At 40.9% G+C, this 20265-nt stretch overlaps 1 protein-coding gene across 6 annotated transcripts in view; it reads left to right on the top strand.

Annotated features, from left to right (window-relative positions):
• SCLT1 (sodium channel and clathrin linker 1) overlaps positions 1-20265 on the top strand; it is a 129022-nt gene that overhangs the window by 99832 nt on the left and 8925 nt on the right. For 4 of the 6 annotated variants that reach the window (XM_037897205.2, XM_027821620.3, XM_043545563.1 and 1 more), the window contains one exon: positions 11836-11914. In XM_037897205.2, the coding sequence (XP_037753133.1) occupies positions 11836-11914 (79 nt within the window). Of the gene's footprint in view, positions 1-3730; positions 4548-11835; positions 11915-20265 lie in introns of those variants that run through there. The other 2 variants (XM_043545567.1, XM_043545565.1) reach the window with 2 other exon arrangements.

Raw genomic sequence — 20265 nt, 5'->3', positions numbered from 1 at the left:
GCTGGTTGTTGTTGCTGACAAGTTATGGTGTCAGTCCTGTCGTATTATTATCTTTAAGTTGTAAAGCCTATTTAAAATTGTGATCAGATTTCCATTATCATCTATTTTCACGTTTATATTTGTTGTAAATTCTTTTGAGGTGAAACTTAATGATGAGCTGAAATTGTTCCTGTTAAAATCTATTCAGCAATTTTTGAGTTATGAGAGGGTTGGAGGGAAATAACACTTTTTTCAAAACTATTGATCTCTTTCAACACCCATAACTCAAATATCCTCCAAACTTGACTTGTAATTATTCCTCTCTGAAGACGTCTCATAGCTAAAAGGGACATCATGCATCAATTTTTAAGATCCACTCCCCACTGAATTCAGTGACGCCTGCTCAAAACGAGTAAATGGAATGACCCAGGCAACAGTAGGCCAGTTAGTCTGACATCAGTTCCATTACTTCAGATTTGTTGCCCCAAAAGAATAGCTCTGATATGAGTAAAAAGAAAAGGAGTACTTGTGGCACCTTAGAGACGAACAAATTTATTTGAGCATAAGCTTCCGTGAGCTACAGCTCACTTCATCGGATGCAGCTCACGAAAGCTTATGCTCAAATAAATGTGTTCCTCTCTAAGGTGCCACAAGTACTCCTTTTCTTTTTGTGAATACAGACTAACATGGCTGCTACTCTGAAATCTGATATGAGTGTCTCCCACATCCTCTACAATGGCCTTGTTTTCCTCAGATGCTCCTTTAAAACCTTTGTTGTCTTGTGGTTCCACTGTGTGTTTGGCAAGCTGCCTGCTTCTAATGTACTTGCAAAAAATAACAGTAATTTTTGTTTATTTTTAGCAAGATGCTTCTCAAATTCTTTCTTGGCCCATGTTATATTTTTACATTTTACTTGCCAAGGTTTGTGCTCCTTCCTATTTTCCTCATTAGGATTTGATTTCCACATTTTAAGGGATGCCTTTTTGCCTCTAGCGGCCTCCATTACTCTGTTGTTTAACCATGGCAATTCTTTTGGTCCTCCTCCTGTTGTTTTTCACTGCGGGCATGCATTTAGTCTGAGTCTCTACTGCGGTGTTTTTAAGCAATCTCCATGCTTTTTGCAGACATTTTAGCCTTGTAACTGCTCTTTTTAATTTCCATCTAACTAGTGTTGTCCTTCATGTGTAAATCATCTTTTTAGAGTAAAATGTTACTGTGGTGGGTTTTTTGATATATTCTCTTCTACAAGGATGCTAAACTTAATTACCCAGAGGTAATGGTCACTATTACTGAGAGGTTTGGCTATAGTTATTTCATGAGCCAAATCCTCTGCTCTATTTAGGACTAAATGAAGAATTGCCTGTCCCCTTGTGAGTTACAGAACTAGCTGCTCCAAGAAGCAGTCATTTATGGTGTCTAGAAATTTTATCTCTGCATCATGCTCTGAGGTGATTTTTACCCAGTCAATATGAGAATAGTTGAAATCACCCATTATTGTTGTGTTCTCTGCCTTTGAATCCTCTCTAAATCTTCCTGAGCATTTCACAGTCACTGTCACCATCCTGGTCACCACCATTAGTAGTACATTTGTATTGCTACACTCATTACTCAAGCATGGAATTTCTATCCATAAAGATTCTGTGGTACAGTTTGATTCATTTAAGATTTTCACCTTATTTGACTTTTTTTTAACATGTTGTACCACTCCCCCACCAGTGCAAACTACTCTGTTATTCCTGTATATTTTGTACCCTGGTATTGCATTGTTCCATTGATTATCCTCATTCCACCAAGTTTCCATGATGCCTATTGTATCAATGTACTCACTTAATGCCAGGCACTCTATTTCACTCCTCTTGGTATTTAGACTTCAGTGGCATGATATGTCCTACATTTAGGGATGAGGGGAGGAAGTAAGTTTAAAAATGACTTAGCAGATAATTAGTGACCATAACGTTTTAGCAGATCCTAAGGAAATCCTCCTTGCCATGTAACATTAGCATATTTCTCCTTAACAGGATTCTGGTAGGGACAGTGGCTAAAACAATATTCACAAAGAAGATTGCAAATATCTCATTGAAACAAACAGTAAAATGATACTAAAAATGGCCTTCAACAGAGGAGAAAATGAAACCTACAAATGTTAAAAAAAAAAAAAAAAAAAAGTAGATCACACAATTTTAAGATCTTTCTGCAAATTCTGATAGATTTTGCCTCCTTAGCATTGAGCATACCTTAGTCTGCCAGTAATCTCACTGAAATCCATAGATGATTCCAGAGTAAAGGAACTACTCAACCTGAGTAAGGGCAATAATATTTATCTCTAAGCTTTTTTCTTTAGAATGAAATTTTTATCTACAAAGCTAATAAGAGCCATTTAAGGCTAGCATCATTAAGCACAAGCTGTCTTTTTCTTTATAAAAAAGAATGTATTTAAAAATTGCATGCAACTATAAAATTCACAATTTTCAGTCAATGAAAAAAATTTCTACTGATACACATACTGTACATATTGACACATGCATTTAGCAGTCTCAGTATGAAAAAATATAATATGGGGACAAGTTGCTGTGAGATTTAGTTATATGATTACATTTGTAACTTTAACATTGCGTTAATGTAGCTTTTTGCATTGAAATCTAACTGGCTGAGAGAACAGATCTGTTATGTTTCAGCAAATAAGGTGATGAGTTACTTATTTTTTTAAGCTTTCATCAATGAGCAGTGATCATCCATTACATAAATCCACAAACTGCATGGCAAGGATTCTATTCGTTATGATGCTTTTAATTTTATTCTAAACACTATCTTCACTTGACTGCAGCTGCCTTTGGTATCTTTCTTCCAGTTTTCTCATTCACCATGTCATAGTTGTGGTGCCCGTGTCATTACACATGTAGTCATGTAAATTCCTCGGAAGTCTTCAGACTTGTCCTTGTATGTAACTAATCTCCAGTTTTCATGTCTAAATGTAGGTGTTGACCAGAACCGTGTACTCTGATGTACCATACAATGTATTAACTGAATTACACAGCATTTTTAGCCGAAGGAGGGTTCCTCCATTTCTAAAACATTATTCTTGGATATACTACTATAATGTTTGGCAGCCATAGCTGCCTATTTTAAGGATGAGAGACAGCTGCAGGTACTGGCAGTCTACAGAATGCATAATTATTAAGAGTAACTGATGCATATGATAGTATATAATTCAACAGAAAAAAACATCTGGCACATACTATATTTGTCATATGAGAGTTTTGCGGTAGGTACTTGCTGCAGCTGGCAGATTCATCATCCGTCTGCCAAAATACTAAACAGCTCACCTTTTGTTTTCTACTTATTTTTGAAAAGACAATATTCAATAGAAACGGATTTGTTGAACTTTTTTTAAAGCCTTTCTCTTTGTTTTAATATTATTTTTTTTAATAAGCAGAATGGATCAGCTCTTTAGCCCAGTACTTTTAGTGTTCCTTGTCATTTCTGAGGCTAAATCCTTTCCTTTAAACTTATGTTAGTATGACAATCAGGGTCCAGAAACCCTAAGAGGACACCAGAAGGTTTAGGCCCAAAAATGATCATTAGTGTACTATGTGCTCATTAGTGTACTATGGAAGTATATCGAGTAAGGTCTTTTATGAAAGGTTGTAATGTTCAGAACTTCATGCTTATTATGAGTTATATACAGACTATGGTTATGAATTTATGTATTTGTGTATATGGAAAATTGTGCAATTTCAGTTTCATCTCACAGCAGGACTGCAAGCAATGAGACAGGGAAAGGAAGAGAGGTGCTTCACAAGCCAGGTGTTTACACAAAACTAGACTCAAGTAACAATCCACTCTGCAACCCAGGAAAACACAGTTGTGGACCATTAAAGTTAACGGAAAGATACTGAGGCATTCTGGCTATCAATTCAAGGGAATTTTCCCGACTCTGAATAACCATGAGTGACTATGTCAGGAGAGGGTTTAAAAAAGGGGCAGGGGCAGCCATTTAAAAAAAGGAGTCTTAAAACTGAAGTTTTCATCTAGAAACTGAAACCTGTTGGCAAGAAGCTGTCTGTGAAATGTTGGATCCCTCCTATAGCTAGTGTGTACATTGGGAAACTGTTCAGAAGCAATAGATAAAATCCCTTTTCTAATACAAGTTATCTAATATGGAAGTGTAAAGCCTGAGATGGCATCTTTGTTTGTTTTCTGTGTAACTTGTAGGTTTTTGCTTTCCCTTATTATTTCATCTTTAAATCTGTGGTTTTTCTATTAAATAAACTTTTTGTTTATTTTTACCCAAGCAGGCATCTGGTTCACAAACTGTGGAATGTATGTGCCAAAGGAACTGATAACAGGGGGGCTGGTTTCATCCCTTTGGGGTTGATGAACCAGAGGGGAATAGTGTGAATGTCTGGTAGTTCAGAACTTGGGAAGACTTGGGACTGTTGGAGTGACCCCACAAGGAGTAACTGGGCTGTTGGAAGTCAGGGTGAGACCTTGTCCTTGTGGGCAGGTTACTGGTGTCAGGGATCTGAACCATAACAGCATACTATTAAGGCATCCCAGTGTTACAGGGCAGCCAGTGACAAAACCTGTTACTGGGCTGGGTGATCCCCAGATATCACTGTGACAGTCCATTACAGGAATTAGAGTAACAGCCGTGTTAGTCTGTATTCGCAAAAAGAAAAGGAGTACTTGTGGCACCTTAGAGACTAACCAATTTATTTGAGCATAAGCTTTCGTGAGCTACAGCTCACTTCATCAGATGCATACTGTGGAAACTGCAGAAGACATTATATACACAGAGATCATGAAACAATACCTCCTCCCACCCCACTCTCCTGCTGGTAATAGCCCATCCAAAGTGACCACTCTCCTTACAATGTGTATAATAATCAAGTTGGGCCATTTCCAGCACAAATCCAGATTTTCTCACCCTCCGCCCCCGCCCCCCCCCCCCCCACACACAAACTCACTCTCCTGCTGGTAATAGCCCATCCAAAGTGACCACTCTCTTTACAATGTGTATGATAATCTAGTTGGGCCATTTCCAGCACAAATCCAGGTTTTCTCACCCCCCCCACCTTTTTTCCCAAAAACCACACACACAAACTCACTCTCCTGCTGGTAATAGCTTATCCAAAGTGACCACTCTCCTTACAATGTGTATGAAAATCAAGGTGGGCCATTTCCAGCACAAATCCAGGTTTTCTCACCCCCCCCCCTCAAAACACACACACACAAACTCACTCTCCTGCTGGTAATAGCTTATCCAAAGTGACCACTCTCCCTACAATGTGCATGATAATCAAGGTGGGCCATTTCCAGCACAAATCCAGGTTTTCTCACCTCCCCACCCCCATACACACACAAACTCACTCTCCTGCTGGTAATAGCTCATCCAAAGTGACCACCCTCCCTACAATCAAGGTGGGCCATTTCCAGCACAAATCCAGGTTTTCTCACCCCCCACACACAAACTCACTCTCCTGCTGGTACTTCAATCTCTCTGGTCACGCAATTACAGACATGAAGGTCGCTATCTTACAACAAAAAAACTTCAAATCCAGACTCCAGCGAGAAACTGCTGAATTGGAATTCATTTGCAAATTGGATACTATTAATTTAGGCTTAAATAGAGACTGGGATTGGTAAGTCATTATGCAAGGTAGCCTATTTCCCCTTGTTTTTTCCTACCCCTCCTCCCCCCGCCCCAGACGTTCTGGTTAAACTTGGATTTATGCTGGAAATGGCCCACCTTGATTATCATACACATTGTAAGGAGAGTGGTCAGTTTGGATGAGCTATTACCAGCAGGAGAGTGAGTTTGTGTGTTGGGGGGGGGTGGGGGGGTGAGAAAACCTGGATTTGTGCTGGAAATGGCCCACCTTGATTGTAGGGAGGGTGGTCACTTTGGATGAGCTATTACCAGCAGGAGAGTGAGTTTGTGTGTGTATGGGGGTGGGGAGGTGAGAAAACCTGGATTTGTGCTGGAAATGGCCCACCTTGATTGTAGGGAGGGTGGTCACTTTGGATAAGCTATTACCAGCAGGAGAGTGAGTTTGTGTGTGTGGTTTTTGGAAAAAAAAAAAAGGGGGGGGGTGAGAAAACCTGGATTTGTGCTGGAAATGGCCCAACTTGATTATCATACACATTGTAAAGAGAGTGGTCACTTTGGATGGGCTATTACCAGCAGGAGAGTGGGGTGGGAGGAGGTATTGTTTCATGGTCTCTGTGTATATAATGTCTTCTGCAGTTTCCACAGTATGCATCCGATGAAGTGAGCTGTAGCTCACGAAAGCTTATGCTCAAATAAATTGGTTAGTCTCTAAGGTGCCACAAGTACTCCTTTTCTCATTACAGGAATTGCACCCTAATATCCGTGAACTGAAGTTCACACTGCAGACACTTGCTAAGCAGACCCTAACCGATTCAAGAGTAGTTTGGTGTGACGTTCCAACTAAAAATATTTTCTTGGTGTAGCACTGTACATGATCACATCCACTCTGATAAAGTCCGTGCTGTTGAATGTGCCAGTTCCACAGTTCATCGCACAAGTGTAGAAGGAATAGATTATTTTTCAATGACTTATTTAGTATTTTGAATTCAGAATTATTCTTTGGACCTTCAAGTGATATTTAAGAAGGTGGTGTTGGATGATTTAAAATTAACAGTTTCCTTATTTTCAAAAAAATTTGTTTTGTCAGTATGTGTGTAGTTTATAGTAACTCTATTTAAATAGAGACACGGCCCATACAGTTAGTGATAGTTCATGCATAAGTAGCTTCCATCAAATACCCCATCAAGGATGATGTACATCCCAAGCTTCTGCATCCAACCATCTTCTTACTTTTCTCTCCTCGGATCATTTCTACTGCTGCCTCAGTAGCCATCGTTGTCTTCTCTTCCTAGACCCTATTCCTAGAAAAAAAGAAACTAGGAGATATGGGGAGAAGGCTGGGAGAGACTTCTGACATCTCCACGCCTGGCTGAGTACACAGGAGCAGGAAAATCTGCTAAATGAATATATAATAAGGGATAATGGAACACAAGCTAGAAAATCGGGTTGAGGTATTAGGGAAACAACTGAAATAATTGTACATGAATCCAAGGAGTCTGTGCAATAAAATGGAGGAACTGGAACTACTGTTACAGAAGGTCAAACCAGATACACAAGGATTACATAAAAATAGTGGAATAGCACCCATGACTGGAATAGTAGAATTGAAAGGTATTTTCTGTTTAGGAGAGATAAGAATAAAGGTAAAGGTGGTGGGGTAGCGCTGAACATCAACAAAGTGATAAACTGTAAAGAAATATGAATTGATAGTAAGGAAAAAACAGAATCTGTTTGGGTCAAAAATCTCTTTGGTGAAGGACTGTAAAAGAGGTTCTGTAGGGATAATTTTAAGGATTTGCCATAGACCCCTAGGGCGAGATTCAGGTCTGGATAGTGATCTCTCTGCTATTAGAGTGATAAATACTATTGAGTATTGTCATAGTCAGGGGACTTTAACTTCCTGGATATAGATTATATATTATAATGCTGCTAATACTGGTAGAGCCCACTTATTCCTGGATGTGAAAGATGACAGTTTTCTTCATCAAATCATCACTGAACCAACAAGAGGTGATGGCCATTTTAGTCTTGGTCTTGGTAAGTAGTGAGGACATCAGAGAAGAGCTGGTTGTAGGAAATAACCTTGGATCGAGTGATCATGAGTTGATTACATGATTTCAATGAAATAGCAGGATAATCAAAACCAGATAATCAACTATGAGTTTTGATTTCAAAAGGGCAGACTTTGGGAAATTAAGGGAATTGCTGCAGTTAATGAAGTCAGCTGGATTAAAGAGCTCAAGGATTTAAATCCCAAGCAAAAGGGAAAAAAACTTGTAGGGAAAAGCTCCAGACCCAGATAGATGAACAGCTACCTCAAAAAGCTTATTAGGAGTAAGTAAAGAAAGCTACCTTGTGGAGGTTAGAAAATGTAACAATGAAGTAAACTTGCTAAAAGTCCAGATGAATTAGCTCTTGCCAAGGAAATTAAAATAAATAATAAGAGATGTTTTACAGTGTTGTAGCCATGTTGGTCCCAGGTTATTAGAGAGATAGGGTGGGTGAAGTAACATCTTTTATTGGACCAACTTCTGTTAGTGAATGTCAGGGTTCCTCCCCCACTCTGAACTCTAGGGTACAGATGTGGGGACCTGCATGAAAACCTCCTAAGCTTACTTTTACCAGCTTAGGTTAAAACTTCCCCAAGGTACAAATTAATTTTATCCACTGCCACCACCAAACTCTAACTGGGTTTACTGGGAAACATAGCTTGGACACGTCTTTCCCCCCAAAATCCTCCCAACCCTTGCACCCCACTTCCTGGGAAAGGTTTGGTAAAAATCCTCACCAATTTGCATAGGTGACCACAGACCCAAGCCCTTGGATCTGAGAACAATGAAAAAGCATTCAGTTTTCTTACAAGAAGACTTTTAATAGAAATAGAAGTAAATAGAAATAAAGGAATCACCTCTGTAAAATCAGGATGGTAGATACCTTACAGGGTAATTAGATTCAAAACACAGAGAATCCCTCTAGGCAAAACCTTAAGTTACAAAAAAGACACACAGACAGAAATAGTCATTCTATTCAGCACAATTCTTTTCTCAGCCATTTAAAGAAATCATAATCTAACACATACCTAGCTAGATTACTTACCAAAAGTTCTAAGACTCCATTCCTGTTCTATCCCCGGCAAAAGCAGCATACCGACAGACACAGACCCTCTGTTTCTCTCTCCCTCCTCCCAGCTTTTGAAAGTATCTTGTCTCCTCATTGGTCATTTTGGTCAGGTGCCAGCGAGGTTACCTTTAGCTTCTTAACCCTTTACAGGTGAGAGGATTTTTCCTCTGGCCAGGAGGGATTTTAAAGGGGTTTACCCTTCCCTTTATATTTATGACAGTGAAAGAGACAAGTTTTTGAACTACATACATTGGGCCGCTATGCAGTGTGGATGGGAGGGAAATTAAAGATTATCTAGGTATGGCCCAAAAACTAAATGAATACTTTGCCTCAGTTTTAAGTAACAATTGTGATATGGAATGTGTGTATGAAGGCAGTAGGGCTGATGGAAATCAGTGTCTAGAAATGGAAATTACTACATATGAGGTGGAAGTAATACATACCATACAGGTAAAGGGTAAAGGGGATGTAATACAACATAGGTTTACCAAAGGTAGACCATGATTGGTGGTCTAACCTGATTTCCTCCTTTGAGAAAATAACAGATTTTTAAGATAAGGGAAGTACAGTAGATTTAATATGCTTAAATCTACTGTAAACTTCAGTAAAGCATTTGACATGAAATCATTAGTTAAATTAGAGAAAATGTGGATCAGTACGAGCATTCTAGGGTAGATTAGGAATTGGCTAAATGGGGGAAGGCTACTGACTGTTCTGAAAGATGAATTATTGGACTAGAGGGAGGTTACTAGTGAAGTTCCTCAAGGATTGGTCCTGGGACCAAACTTGTTCAATATTTTTATTAATGACCTTGGCACAAAAATTAGGAAGTGTGCTAATGAAATTTGCTGCTGATACAAAGTTGGGAGGCAGCATCAATACACAGGAGGATTGGAATATTGTGCAGGAAAGATATGGAAGACTGAAGTGACAAAAATGGGATGAAATTCAATACTACAAAGTGCAAGGTCATGCATTTAGGGTCTAATAATAAGAATTTCTGCTACAAGCTGGGAGTTTGTAATGGAGGAAGAGAGAGACCTGGTTGTGTAGATCAATCACAGGAAGACCATGAGCCACCAATGTGACGTGGCTGTGGAGGAAAAGGGCAAAAGTGATCCTAAGATGTGTTCGGTGAGGCATTTCCAGTAGTGATAGTGATGTATTAATGCCATTGTATAAGGCACTGGTAAGTTCTCATTTGGAACACTGTGTACAAACAATTGTAGTCACCCTTGTTTAAGAAAGATGAATTTAAACTAGAACAGCTGCAGAGAAAAGCTATTAGGCCCTCTATTCCCCTGATCATTCTGTTTTATGAGTGGACACTGGAAGAGCTTGGATTGTTTAGTCTAGCAAAAAGAAAGCTGAGGGGAAATGTGATTGTTCTCTGTAAACACATTGCGGGGGGGTTGATGTACCAGGTAAAGTGAAGAGTTATTTAAACTAAAGGACAGTGCTGGCACAAGAACAAATGGATATAAACTGGCCATGAACAAATTCAAGGAAATTAGAAGAAAGTTTGTAACCATCAGAAGGGTCAGGTTCTAGAACAGACTCCCTATAGAAGTTGTGGGGAGCTGTAAGAGGGAGCTGTACAAATTTGTGAACATAGTTGTATGACAGGGCTGTTTGTGATGGTAGGGGCCAGGGCTCAACAGTGCTGGGGCTCACTTCTAATTTATGTCTTATGTTCCTGAAGCTCATGCTTCAGGGTTTCAGCTGCTCACCATCGGGGGTCAGGAAGGCATCTCCCTCCCACACCTATGCATTCTGGGAAGGGCTTTTTATATCTTTCTTCTGAAGCGTCAGGGATTTCCATGGCTGGAGACAGGACACTGGGCAGAGAGGGCTAGGGCTCTGAGATGCACCAAGCATTCTCTCTCAGGTGCTTGGCTGTCTGGTTCTTACTGACATGCCCAGGATCTAACTGATCACCATATGTGGGGTTAGGAAGGACTTTTCCCTCAGGTCAGATGGGCAGTGATGCTGGGGGGACCAGGGGTTGGCCTTTCTCTGCAGCATGTGGGGGTGGGTCACTTGCCAGGATTACGGGTATATTTCACTTAATTCCCTGCCATTGCACTAACCTCGAGCACTGGTGCACCTCAGTCCCTCTTGTTCTCTGCCTGTGGCTCATAATATTCTGATCTTCTGTGGGTCTCATTTACTTTGATTTCATCTTTAGTGTGCTGGTGCTGGGTGGTGTTGGTGGCCTGTGATATAAAGATGGTCAGAGTAGATTATCTGGTGATCCCTTCTGGCTTTAAACTCTATGATTCTTAGACAATCTTTTTGAGGTCATTGAAGGCCAGTTATAATACAATAGAATGTGTTTTTAGAAGCACTTTTCATACAGAACAAGTTATTCCAAAATGCTCTGAAGTTTAACAATTCCGGAGAGAAAACAGGAATTACCTCTGGGGGAGAGGTTGTTTTCCAGCTGATTAGTTTCTGTTTGAAAATTATCTTTCTGCCTCTTTTCTCCATTTGAGTGTATGGCTGTTGTCCTTTTCCTGTATCCTTTTTCCACCTTACAATTTACATAATTCCTTCTACTCTTAAGTAATGTCTTACCTAAACATTTGTAGTTATATCATGCTACTGTACCTTTCTCTCTAAAAGTTGTATTGCCATATCTCTGTCTACGTTTTTAAAGATTAAAGTGAGCAATTATACTTTATGTTCTTCAGACTGTGCACAAGAGAGGTACTTCCCTGAATTGGTCAGTATGCTTGGTTTTTTAGGTTAATCATATAACATTAATTTAGTTGACTTATCAGTTTATTAACATGTAAGCGGGGAACACTGCAAATAAAATTTGTATGTGTACTCAGTGTGCTTAATGCTATATTTGTAAAATGTGAGTATTTATGTTGAAGACAACTCCAAGGGCTGTTGGTCTTCACAAAAAATACACCATGTCTTTGCCATCACCCTTTTTAATATATCACTGAGAAGCTAGAGTTGGGATATTTTCTGACGGCGTGTATTGTGAGCAACATTCAAATTAAAAATGAACTAAACCAGGAAAACTTCCTTTAGAAAGGATCTATTAAATGTTAGTTATTTAGATAACAGATGCATTACTATACATTAATCAGCTTATTTTGTCTGATTGATAGAAGTGAGCTGAGTCGACAGAAACTTCATACACAAGAGCTGATTTCTCAGCTGGAAGTGGCAAACGAAAAGATAGCTGAGGTAAGAAAATGACCCTCGTGGGAATTACTTTGATACAACTACATGCACATATTGTAGAATCTTACTGAACCTTATCCAGATGAGTTACGTAGTTAGTTTATAAGTGCCTCTGAAGATTTTAGAATCTCTCTTAACTTTGCTCCCGAATCATAAAACATGAGAAAGGAGAGATCCTCTTTCATTGTTACTAATATATAAATTGTGTGGTGACTCAGAAAATGTTATTTAAAGATTATTTAATCTTATTCATGCATGCCTTTTAAAGGTGGGCCTATTATATTCATTATGAAGTAGCACAGTAAAAAAAAAGGTAGGGTTCTTACCATACTATGAGTGGTAGAGTTTACATAATATCTGTAGGTATGAATAAACTAATGTGCCTTCCATTATACAATAAAAGTAAAGGAAGGTTTGTTTGAAGAGTGTGCCTTATTAAATAATTAATGGACATCTTTGAACACAGTTATGCCTTTGTCACACTTCTAGTACATCTGGGATAGCACTCTCTAGAACAGTCGTGACCTGTGGCCCGTCAGGGTAATCTGCTGGTGGGCTGCGAGACAGTTTGCTTACATTGACCGTCCACAGTCATGGCCGCCTGCAGCTCCTAGTGGCCACAGTTCGCCGTTCCTGGTGAATGGGAGCTGTAGGAAGCAGCGGCCAGAACGTCCCTGCAGCCCGCACCGCTGTAGCACTTCTGGTGAAGACGCTCCAAGCCAACAGGACAGAGCTCTTCCATCAGCTTAATAACTTCTGCCTCCATGAGAGGCAGTAGCTGTGTCCATGGGAGAGCTTGTCCCGCTGACATAGCACTATCTGCACCAGTGTTTAGGTTAGCATAATTTAGAGGGGTGGGGATTATTCATAGCCCTGAGTGACACAAGTTACATTGACATAAATTACACCAAAGTAGACATAGCCTTAGAGTATCTGCTTACCTCAAAGTCTTCAGGTCCCACCCTCAGTTCTGTGTAAGTACATTTAGCAGTGATCAGCACTTTCCCTCCTCTGCTGGATAACCATATGATCTTCACTCATCCTGTCACAACTAGATTTCTGAGAGTGCTTCTCAGATCCTTTCCACCATTGGTAAAGTTCACACCTCAGTGGGACCTCAGTTTTGTCCTGTCATCATTCACTATACCTCCCTTTGGGCCTCTAGTCACATGCTCTGTGGCCCATCTCTCTATGAAGGTGGCCTTTCAAATAGCTATGACATCACCCAGAAGAGTCAGTGAGCTGGGAGTGCTCATGGCGGACCTGCCATTTGCGATCTTCTATAAGGAAAAGATCTCATTACTCCCTCACCCCAGATTCATCGCTAAAGTAGTTTCTGAATTTCATGAGAATCAGGTAGTCTACTTACCAGTATTTTGTCCAAAACCAATGCTTCAGGGGAAGAAAGAAGGCTCTCTGGATATGCAAAGTGTTTTGGCCTTTTATCTACAAAGGACATTAGGAAGAAACCTAAACTATTTGTCTTCATAGCAGAGCGATCAAGGGGTCAAGCTATGTTGACACAACTAAGTGGATGTTGGGTGTACACACACACACACACACACGGTTTGAGGGCGGTGTACACACACACACACACACACACACACACACGGTTTGAGGGCTCGTTCCACCAGAGGGCAAATGATGTACCTATACTAGAGATATGTAGGGCAGCTACTTGGAGCTCTTCGCATACCTTCGTGAAGCATTATGTTCTGGTCCCAGTCATCCATGGATTCAGCTGTGTGGACAGCAGTATTACAGTCTACTATCACTTCTGTGTCCTGGCATCCACCTCCTGTTTGACTACTACTTATTAATCTCCCACGTGGAATACACATTGGGACCATTACTCAAAGAAGATAGGAAGGTTACTTATCTGTAACTGGAGATTCTTTGAGATGTGTGGTTCCAATCTGTATTCCACTACACTCCTTCCGTTCCGTTCTGCTGTGAATTATTTGGACTGTGGTGAAAATGGGAAACTGGAGAGGAATCTGCCTGCATCACCTTTCATTCCCTCAGTTGAGAGCACATGTGTGGGCCAACAGACGCTACTTATTTAAAAAAAAAAAAAAAAGACTCAGGCACATGGTTCGCATGCATACCCACTTATGAAATACAGACTGGGACCACCCATCTCAAAGCACCTCCAGTTACAGGTAAGTAACCTCCATTTTATGCAGCCCCACATCTCCCACATTTCTGATATGCATGAACTATACCCCTCGTGTCTGCAGTTTCTGGAGGCAGCTCAAAGCTGCATCACAACATGTGCTAGCCACACCCCCTTCTCCTCCTTGCTGCCAGATCTTCTGCCTCCAAGGCAGTAGTTTTCCTTGGTCCCATCTTTTTCTTTTAGATTTGTTATTTTAGCTGTTTTCTGAGAAGCTAAAATGTTTTTGTTTTCAAGCCTCCTGGCCTCCTCCTGGTAATTCCTGGGGCAACAAAGGACTGCAAATATAAGACAAGACCCTTTTTAGAACAAAAAAGACAGGTTAGTGGATTACAGATTGTTGTAATAAGACATTGGATTTATGGCTTATTACAAAAATCTGTAACCCATTAACCCCCCTTTTTGTCCTGTGACTCAATAGGTGTTAAGGGGCCACTCTTCCTTGAATGGTCCCTTAGAATAGGTGCTAACTACTTATGCTAAACAATCTGTTCCATCTTGCATTTGTCTGTGACGCTCGGAATATCTTTCCCAGACCTGAAGAAGAGCTCTCTCTGGCTCGAAAATTTCTCTCTCTTACCAACAGAAGTCAGTCTAATGAAAAATATTACCTCATCCACCTTGTCTGTCCACGACAGGATGTCAGTCTTGGCCTACAAGAAACTTAATAATAAAATATTTTCCTTTGGGCATTATTATGATATGTGTTTTCCAGTTGATGCCTCCTTTGAGGGCATCATAAGATCCAAATGAGGATGTCTCACCTTCAGAAAGTGTTGCAAGACCCATAGACCATAAGAGCAATGAAACATTGCATAGCAATTTCAAAACTTCAGCTATAGCTATTCAGACCAAAGGTTTTTCATCTATTTAATAGATAAGCCTACTTCATGATAAACAAGTGGTTCATCTTCTCGGGGGTATGATCCTTGACTGGAGTGAAATGTCTTGGGTCCTGTCTTGGTCAAATCCTTGATGTGATTTGTGATGAGCAATGGCTTCTAACTCGGTCGCTACAAGGATGTCATGTTACTTCTGTGAATAGTCATCACTCACTCTAAATAGATATTTTGTGCATCTAGATTTACCAGTGATGATCTGTTAGGGGAACATTAGAGAAATTAGTAGCTGAGACTGCAGAGAGGTCTCTGTCCTCTCTATCAAAGCCAGCACTGCAGTCTGTTAGTTGCTACCAACACCAAGGTTATCCAAGAAGGGAGTGTTACTTTGGCAGGAGGAGAAAATCTGGAGCAGAAGTTTCCAAGGAAACCTACATGAATTTTCCTCCAAACAAACAAAGTCCTTAGCGTGACAAAGCCTTTTCCTTCTGATTTACCTCTGTACCCAGAGTCTTTATTGGCTAATCATAATCACAGCAAGGCACAGCTCACAGGCCAGAGCATGCAGTGCCACAACCCAGACACATCTGAGGAACAGTTGGCGGGGGGGAGATTAACATGGGGAAATAGTTTTACTTTGTGTAATGACCCATCCACTCCCAGTCTTTATTCAAGCCTAAGTTAATTGTATCCAGTTTGCAAATTAATTCCAATTCAGCAGTCTCTTGTTGGAGTCTGTTTTTGAAGTTTTTGGTTGAAGAATTGCCACTTTTAGGTCTGTAATCGTTAATTGTAATTGTTCTTGTCAACTGCTGGATATGGCCCACCTTGATTATCACTACAAAAGGTTTCCCCCCCCCCCCCACTCTCCTGCTGGTAATAGCTCACCTTAACTGATCACTCTCGTTACAGTGTGTATGGTAACACCCATTGTTTCATGTTCTCTGTGTATATAAATCTCCCCACTGTATTTTCCACTGAATGCATCCCATGAAGTGAGCTCTAACTCACGAAAGCTTATGCTCAAATAAATTTTAGTCTCTAAGGTGCCACAAGTACTGCTTTTCTTTTTGAGGATACAGACTAACACGGCTGCTACTCTGAAACCTGTCTTTATGCAAGGCACTGAAGTTAGCCGTATGGAGTGGAAATCTATCAACTTAATGAAAAAACTCGTACAGATACAGACAGACATCATCTTCTTTTCCAAATGCAAACAGATGGACATCATACCAAAAGGACTGAAGGTAAAAAATCCATTACAATCTACATACCACACAGTGTATGCTGACAGCTTGTGCCACACGCTCTCAAAGAAACTGCGGAACCACCTGACCAACCTCCTCTACAGCAAACAGGGAAAGATTAAGAATGAGCTCTCAAAACTGGATACTCTCATAAAAAACCAACCTTCCATACAAACTTCCTCGTGGCTGGACTTTACAAAAACTAGACAAGCCATTTACAACACACACTTTGCTTCTCTACAAAAGAAAAAGGACACTAAACTATCTAAACTACTACATGCCACAAGGGGCCACAACAGTGGTTCCCTTAACCCACCCAGCAATATTGTTAATCTATCCAACTATACTCTTAGGGCAGATTCTTCTGCTGGACTATCTCGGGGCCTCTCCTTCTGTCCCTCCAACCCCACGAACATGATACAGTTCTGTGGTGACCTAGAATCCTATTTTCGACGTCTCCGACTGAAGGAATATTTCCAACACACCTCTGAACAACATACTAACCCACAGAGACCTTCCTACCAAGACTACAAAAAGAAGGATTCTGGGTGGACTCCTCCGGAAGGTCGAAACAACAGACTGGACTTCTACATAGAGTGCTTCCACCAATGTGCACGGGCTGAAATTGTGGAAAAGCAGCATCACTTGTCCCATAACCTCAGCCGTGCAGAACACAATGCCATCCACAGCCTCAGAAACAACTCTGACATCATAATCAAAAAGGCTGACAAAGGAGGTGCTGTCGTCATCATGAATAGGTCGGAATATGAACAAGAGGCTGCTAGGCAGCACTCCAACACCACTTTCTACAAGCCATTACCCTCTGATCCCACTGAGGGTTACCAAAAGAAACTACACCATTTGCTCAAGAAACTCCCTGAAAAAGCACAAGAACACATCCGCACAGACACACCCCTGGAATCCCGACCAGGGGTATTCTATCTTCTACCCAAGATCCATAAACCTGGAAATGCTGGACGCCCCGTCATCTCAGGCATTGGCACGTCTGGCTATGTAGACTCCCTCCTCAGGCCCTACGCTACCAGCACTCCCAGCTATCTTCGAGACACCACTGACTTCCTGAGGAAACTACAATCCATCGGTGATCTTCCTGAAAACACCATCCTGGCCACTATGGATGTAGAAGCCCTCCTACAGCAACATTCCACACAAAGATGGACTACAAGCCGTCAGGAACACTATCCCCGATAATGTCACGGCAAACCTGGTGGCTGAACTTGGTGACTTTGTCCTCACCCATAACTATTTCACATTTGGGGACAATGTATACCTTCAAATCAGCAGCACTGCTATGGGTACCCACATGGCCCCACAGTATGCCAACCTTTTTATGGCTGACTTAGATCAACGCTTCCTCAGCTCACGTCCCCTAATGCCCCTACTCTACTTGCGCGACATTGATGACATCTTCATCATCTGGACCCATGGAAAAGAAGCCCTTGAGGAATTCCACCATGATTTCAACAATTTCCATCCCACCATCAACCTCAGCCTGGACCAGTCCACACAAGAGATCCACTTCCTGGACACTACAGTGCTAATAAGCGATGGTCACATAAACACCACCCTATGCCGGAAACCTACTGACCGCTATGCCTACCTACATGCCTCCAGCTTTCATCCATACCACACCACACAATCCATTGTCTACAGCCAAGCTCTGCGATACAACCGCATTTGCTCCAACCCCTCAGACAGAGACAAACACCTACAAGATCTCTATCAAGCCTTCTTACAACTAAATACCCAGCTGCTGAAGTGAAGAAACAGATTGAAAGAACCAGAAGAGTACCCAGAAGTTACCTACTACAGGACAGCCCAACAAAGAAAATAACAGAATGCCACTAGCCATCACCTTCAGCCCCCAACTAAAACCTCTCCAACGCATCATCAAGGATCTACAATCTATCCTGAAGGATGACCCATCACTCTCACAGATCTTGGGAGACAGGCCAGTCCTTGCTTTCAGACAGCCCCCCAACCTGAAGCAAATACTCACCAGCAACCTCACACCAGAACCACTAACCCAGGAACCTGTCCTTGCAACAAAGCCCATTGCCAACTGTGTCCACATATCTATTCAGGGGACACCATCATAGGGCCTAATCACATCAGCCACACTATCAGAGGCTCGTTCACCTGCACATCTACCAATGTGATATATGCCATCATGTGCCAGCAATGCCCCCCTGCGATGTACATTGGCCAAACTGGACAGTCTCTACGTAAAAGAATAAATGGACACAAATCAGACGTCAAGAATTATAACATTCAAAAACCAGTCGGAGAACACCTTCAATCTCTTTGGTCACTCGATTACAGACCTAAAAGTGGCAATTCTTCAACAGAAAAACTTCAAAAACAGACTCCAACGAGAGACTGCTGAATTGCAATTAATTTGCAAACTGGACACCATTAACTTAGGCTTGAATAAAGACTGGGAATGGATGTGTCATTACACAAAGTAAAACTATTTCCCATGTTTAATTCCCTCCCTACTGTTCCTCACATGTTCTTGTCAACTGCTGGAAATGGCCCACCTTGATTATCACTACAAAAGGTTTTTTTTCTCTCCTGCTGGTAATAGCTCACTTTACCTGATCACTCTGGTTACAGTGTGTATGGTAACACCCATTGTATCATGTGCTCTGTTGATATAAATCTCCCCACTGTATTTTCCACTGCATGCATCCGATGAAGTGAGCTGTAGCTCACGAAAGCTTATGCTCATATAAATTTGTTAGTCTATAAGGTGCCATAAGTACTCCTTTTCTTTTTGAGCAGTTTAGTATCATCTGCAAACTTTGCTACCTCGCTGTTTACCCCTTTCTCCAGATCATGTATGAATAGGTTGAATAGGATTGGTCCTAGGACTGACCCTTGGGGAACACCACTAGTTACCCCTCTCCATTCTGAAAATTTACCATTTATTCCTACCTTTGCTCCCTGTCTTTTAACCAGTTCTCAATCCATGAAAGGATCTTCCCTCTCCCGTGACAACTTAATTTACGTAAGAGCCTTTGGTGAGGGACCTTGTTAAAGGCTTTCTGGAAATCTAAGTACACTATGTCCACTGGATCCCCCTTGTCCACATGTTTTTTGACCCCTTCAAAGAACTCTGATAGATTAGTAAAACATGATCTCCCTTTACAGAAACCATGTTGACTTTTGCGCAACAATTAATGTTCTTCTGTGTGTCTGACAATTTTATTCTTTACTATTGTTTCAACTAATTTGCCCTGTACTGAAGTGAGACTCTAGAGCCCTTTTTAAATATTGGCGTTACATTAGCTATCTTCCAGTCATTGGGTACAGTAGCTGATTTAAAGGACAGGTTACAAAGTATAGTTAATAGTTCCATAATTTCACATTTGAGTTCTTTCACAACTCTTGGGTGAATGCCATCTGGTCCCGGTGGCTTGTTACTGTTAAGTTTCTCAATTAATTCCAAAGCCTCCTCTAGTGTCACTTCAGTCTGTGACAATTCCTCAGATTTGTCACCTACAAAAGACGGCTCAGGTTTGGGAATCTCCCTAACATCTTCAGCCGTGAAGACTGAAGCAAAGAATTCATTTAGTTTCTCTGCAATGACTTTATCGTCTTCAAGTGCTCCTTTTGTATCTTGATTGTCCAGGGGCCCCACTGGTTGTTAAGCAGGCTTCCTGCTTCTGATGTACTTAAAAAACATTTTGTTATTACCTTTTGAGTTTTTGGCTAGCTGTTCTTCAAACTCCTTTTTTGCTTTTCTTACTACATTTTTCCATTTAATTTGGCAGTGTTTATGTTCCTTTCTATTTAGGAAAGGAACTAGGATTTAACCTCCACTTTTTAAAAGATGCCTTTTTATCTGTCACTGCTTCTTTACATGGTTGTTAAGCCACAGTGGCTCTTTTTTAGTTATTTTACAGTGTTTTTTAATTTGGGGTATACATTTAAGCTGAGCCTCTATTATGGTGTCTTTGAAAAGTGTCCATGCAGCTTGCAGGGATTTCACTCTAGTCACTGTACCTTTTAATTTCTGTTTAACTAACCTCCTCATTTTTTCATAGTTCCCCTTTCTGAAATTAAATG

Source organism: Chelonia mydas, chromosome 4 (assembly GCF_015237465.2).
Source record: "Chelonia mydas isolate rCheMyd1 chromosome 4, rCheMyd1.pri.v2, whole genome shotgun sequence".
Lineage (NCBI taxonomy): Eukaryota > Metazoa > Chordata > Testudines > Cheloniidae > Chelonia > Chelonia mydas.
This window is presented reverse-complemented; position numbering and strand designations above follow the sequence as displayed.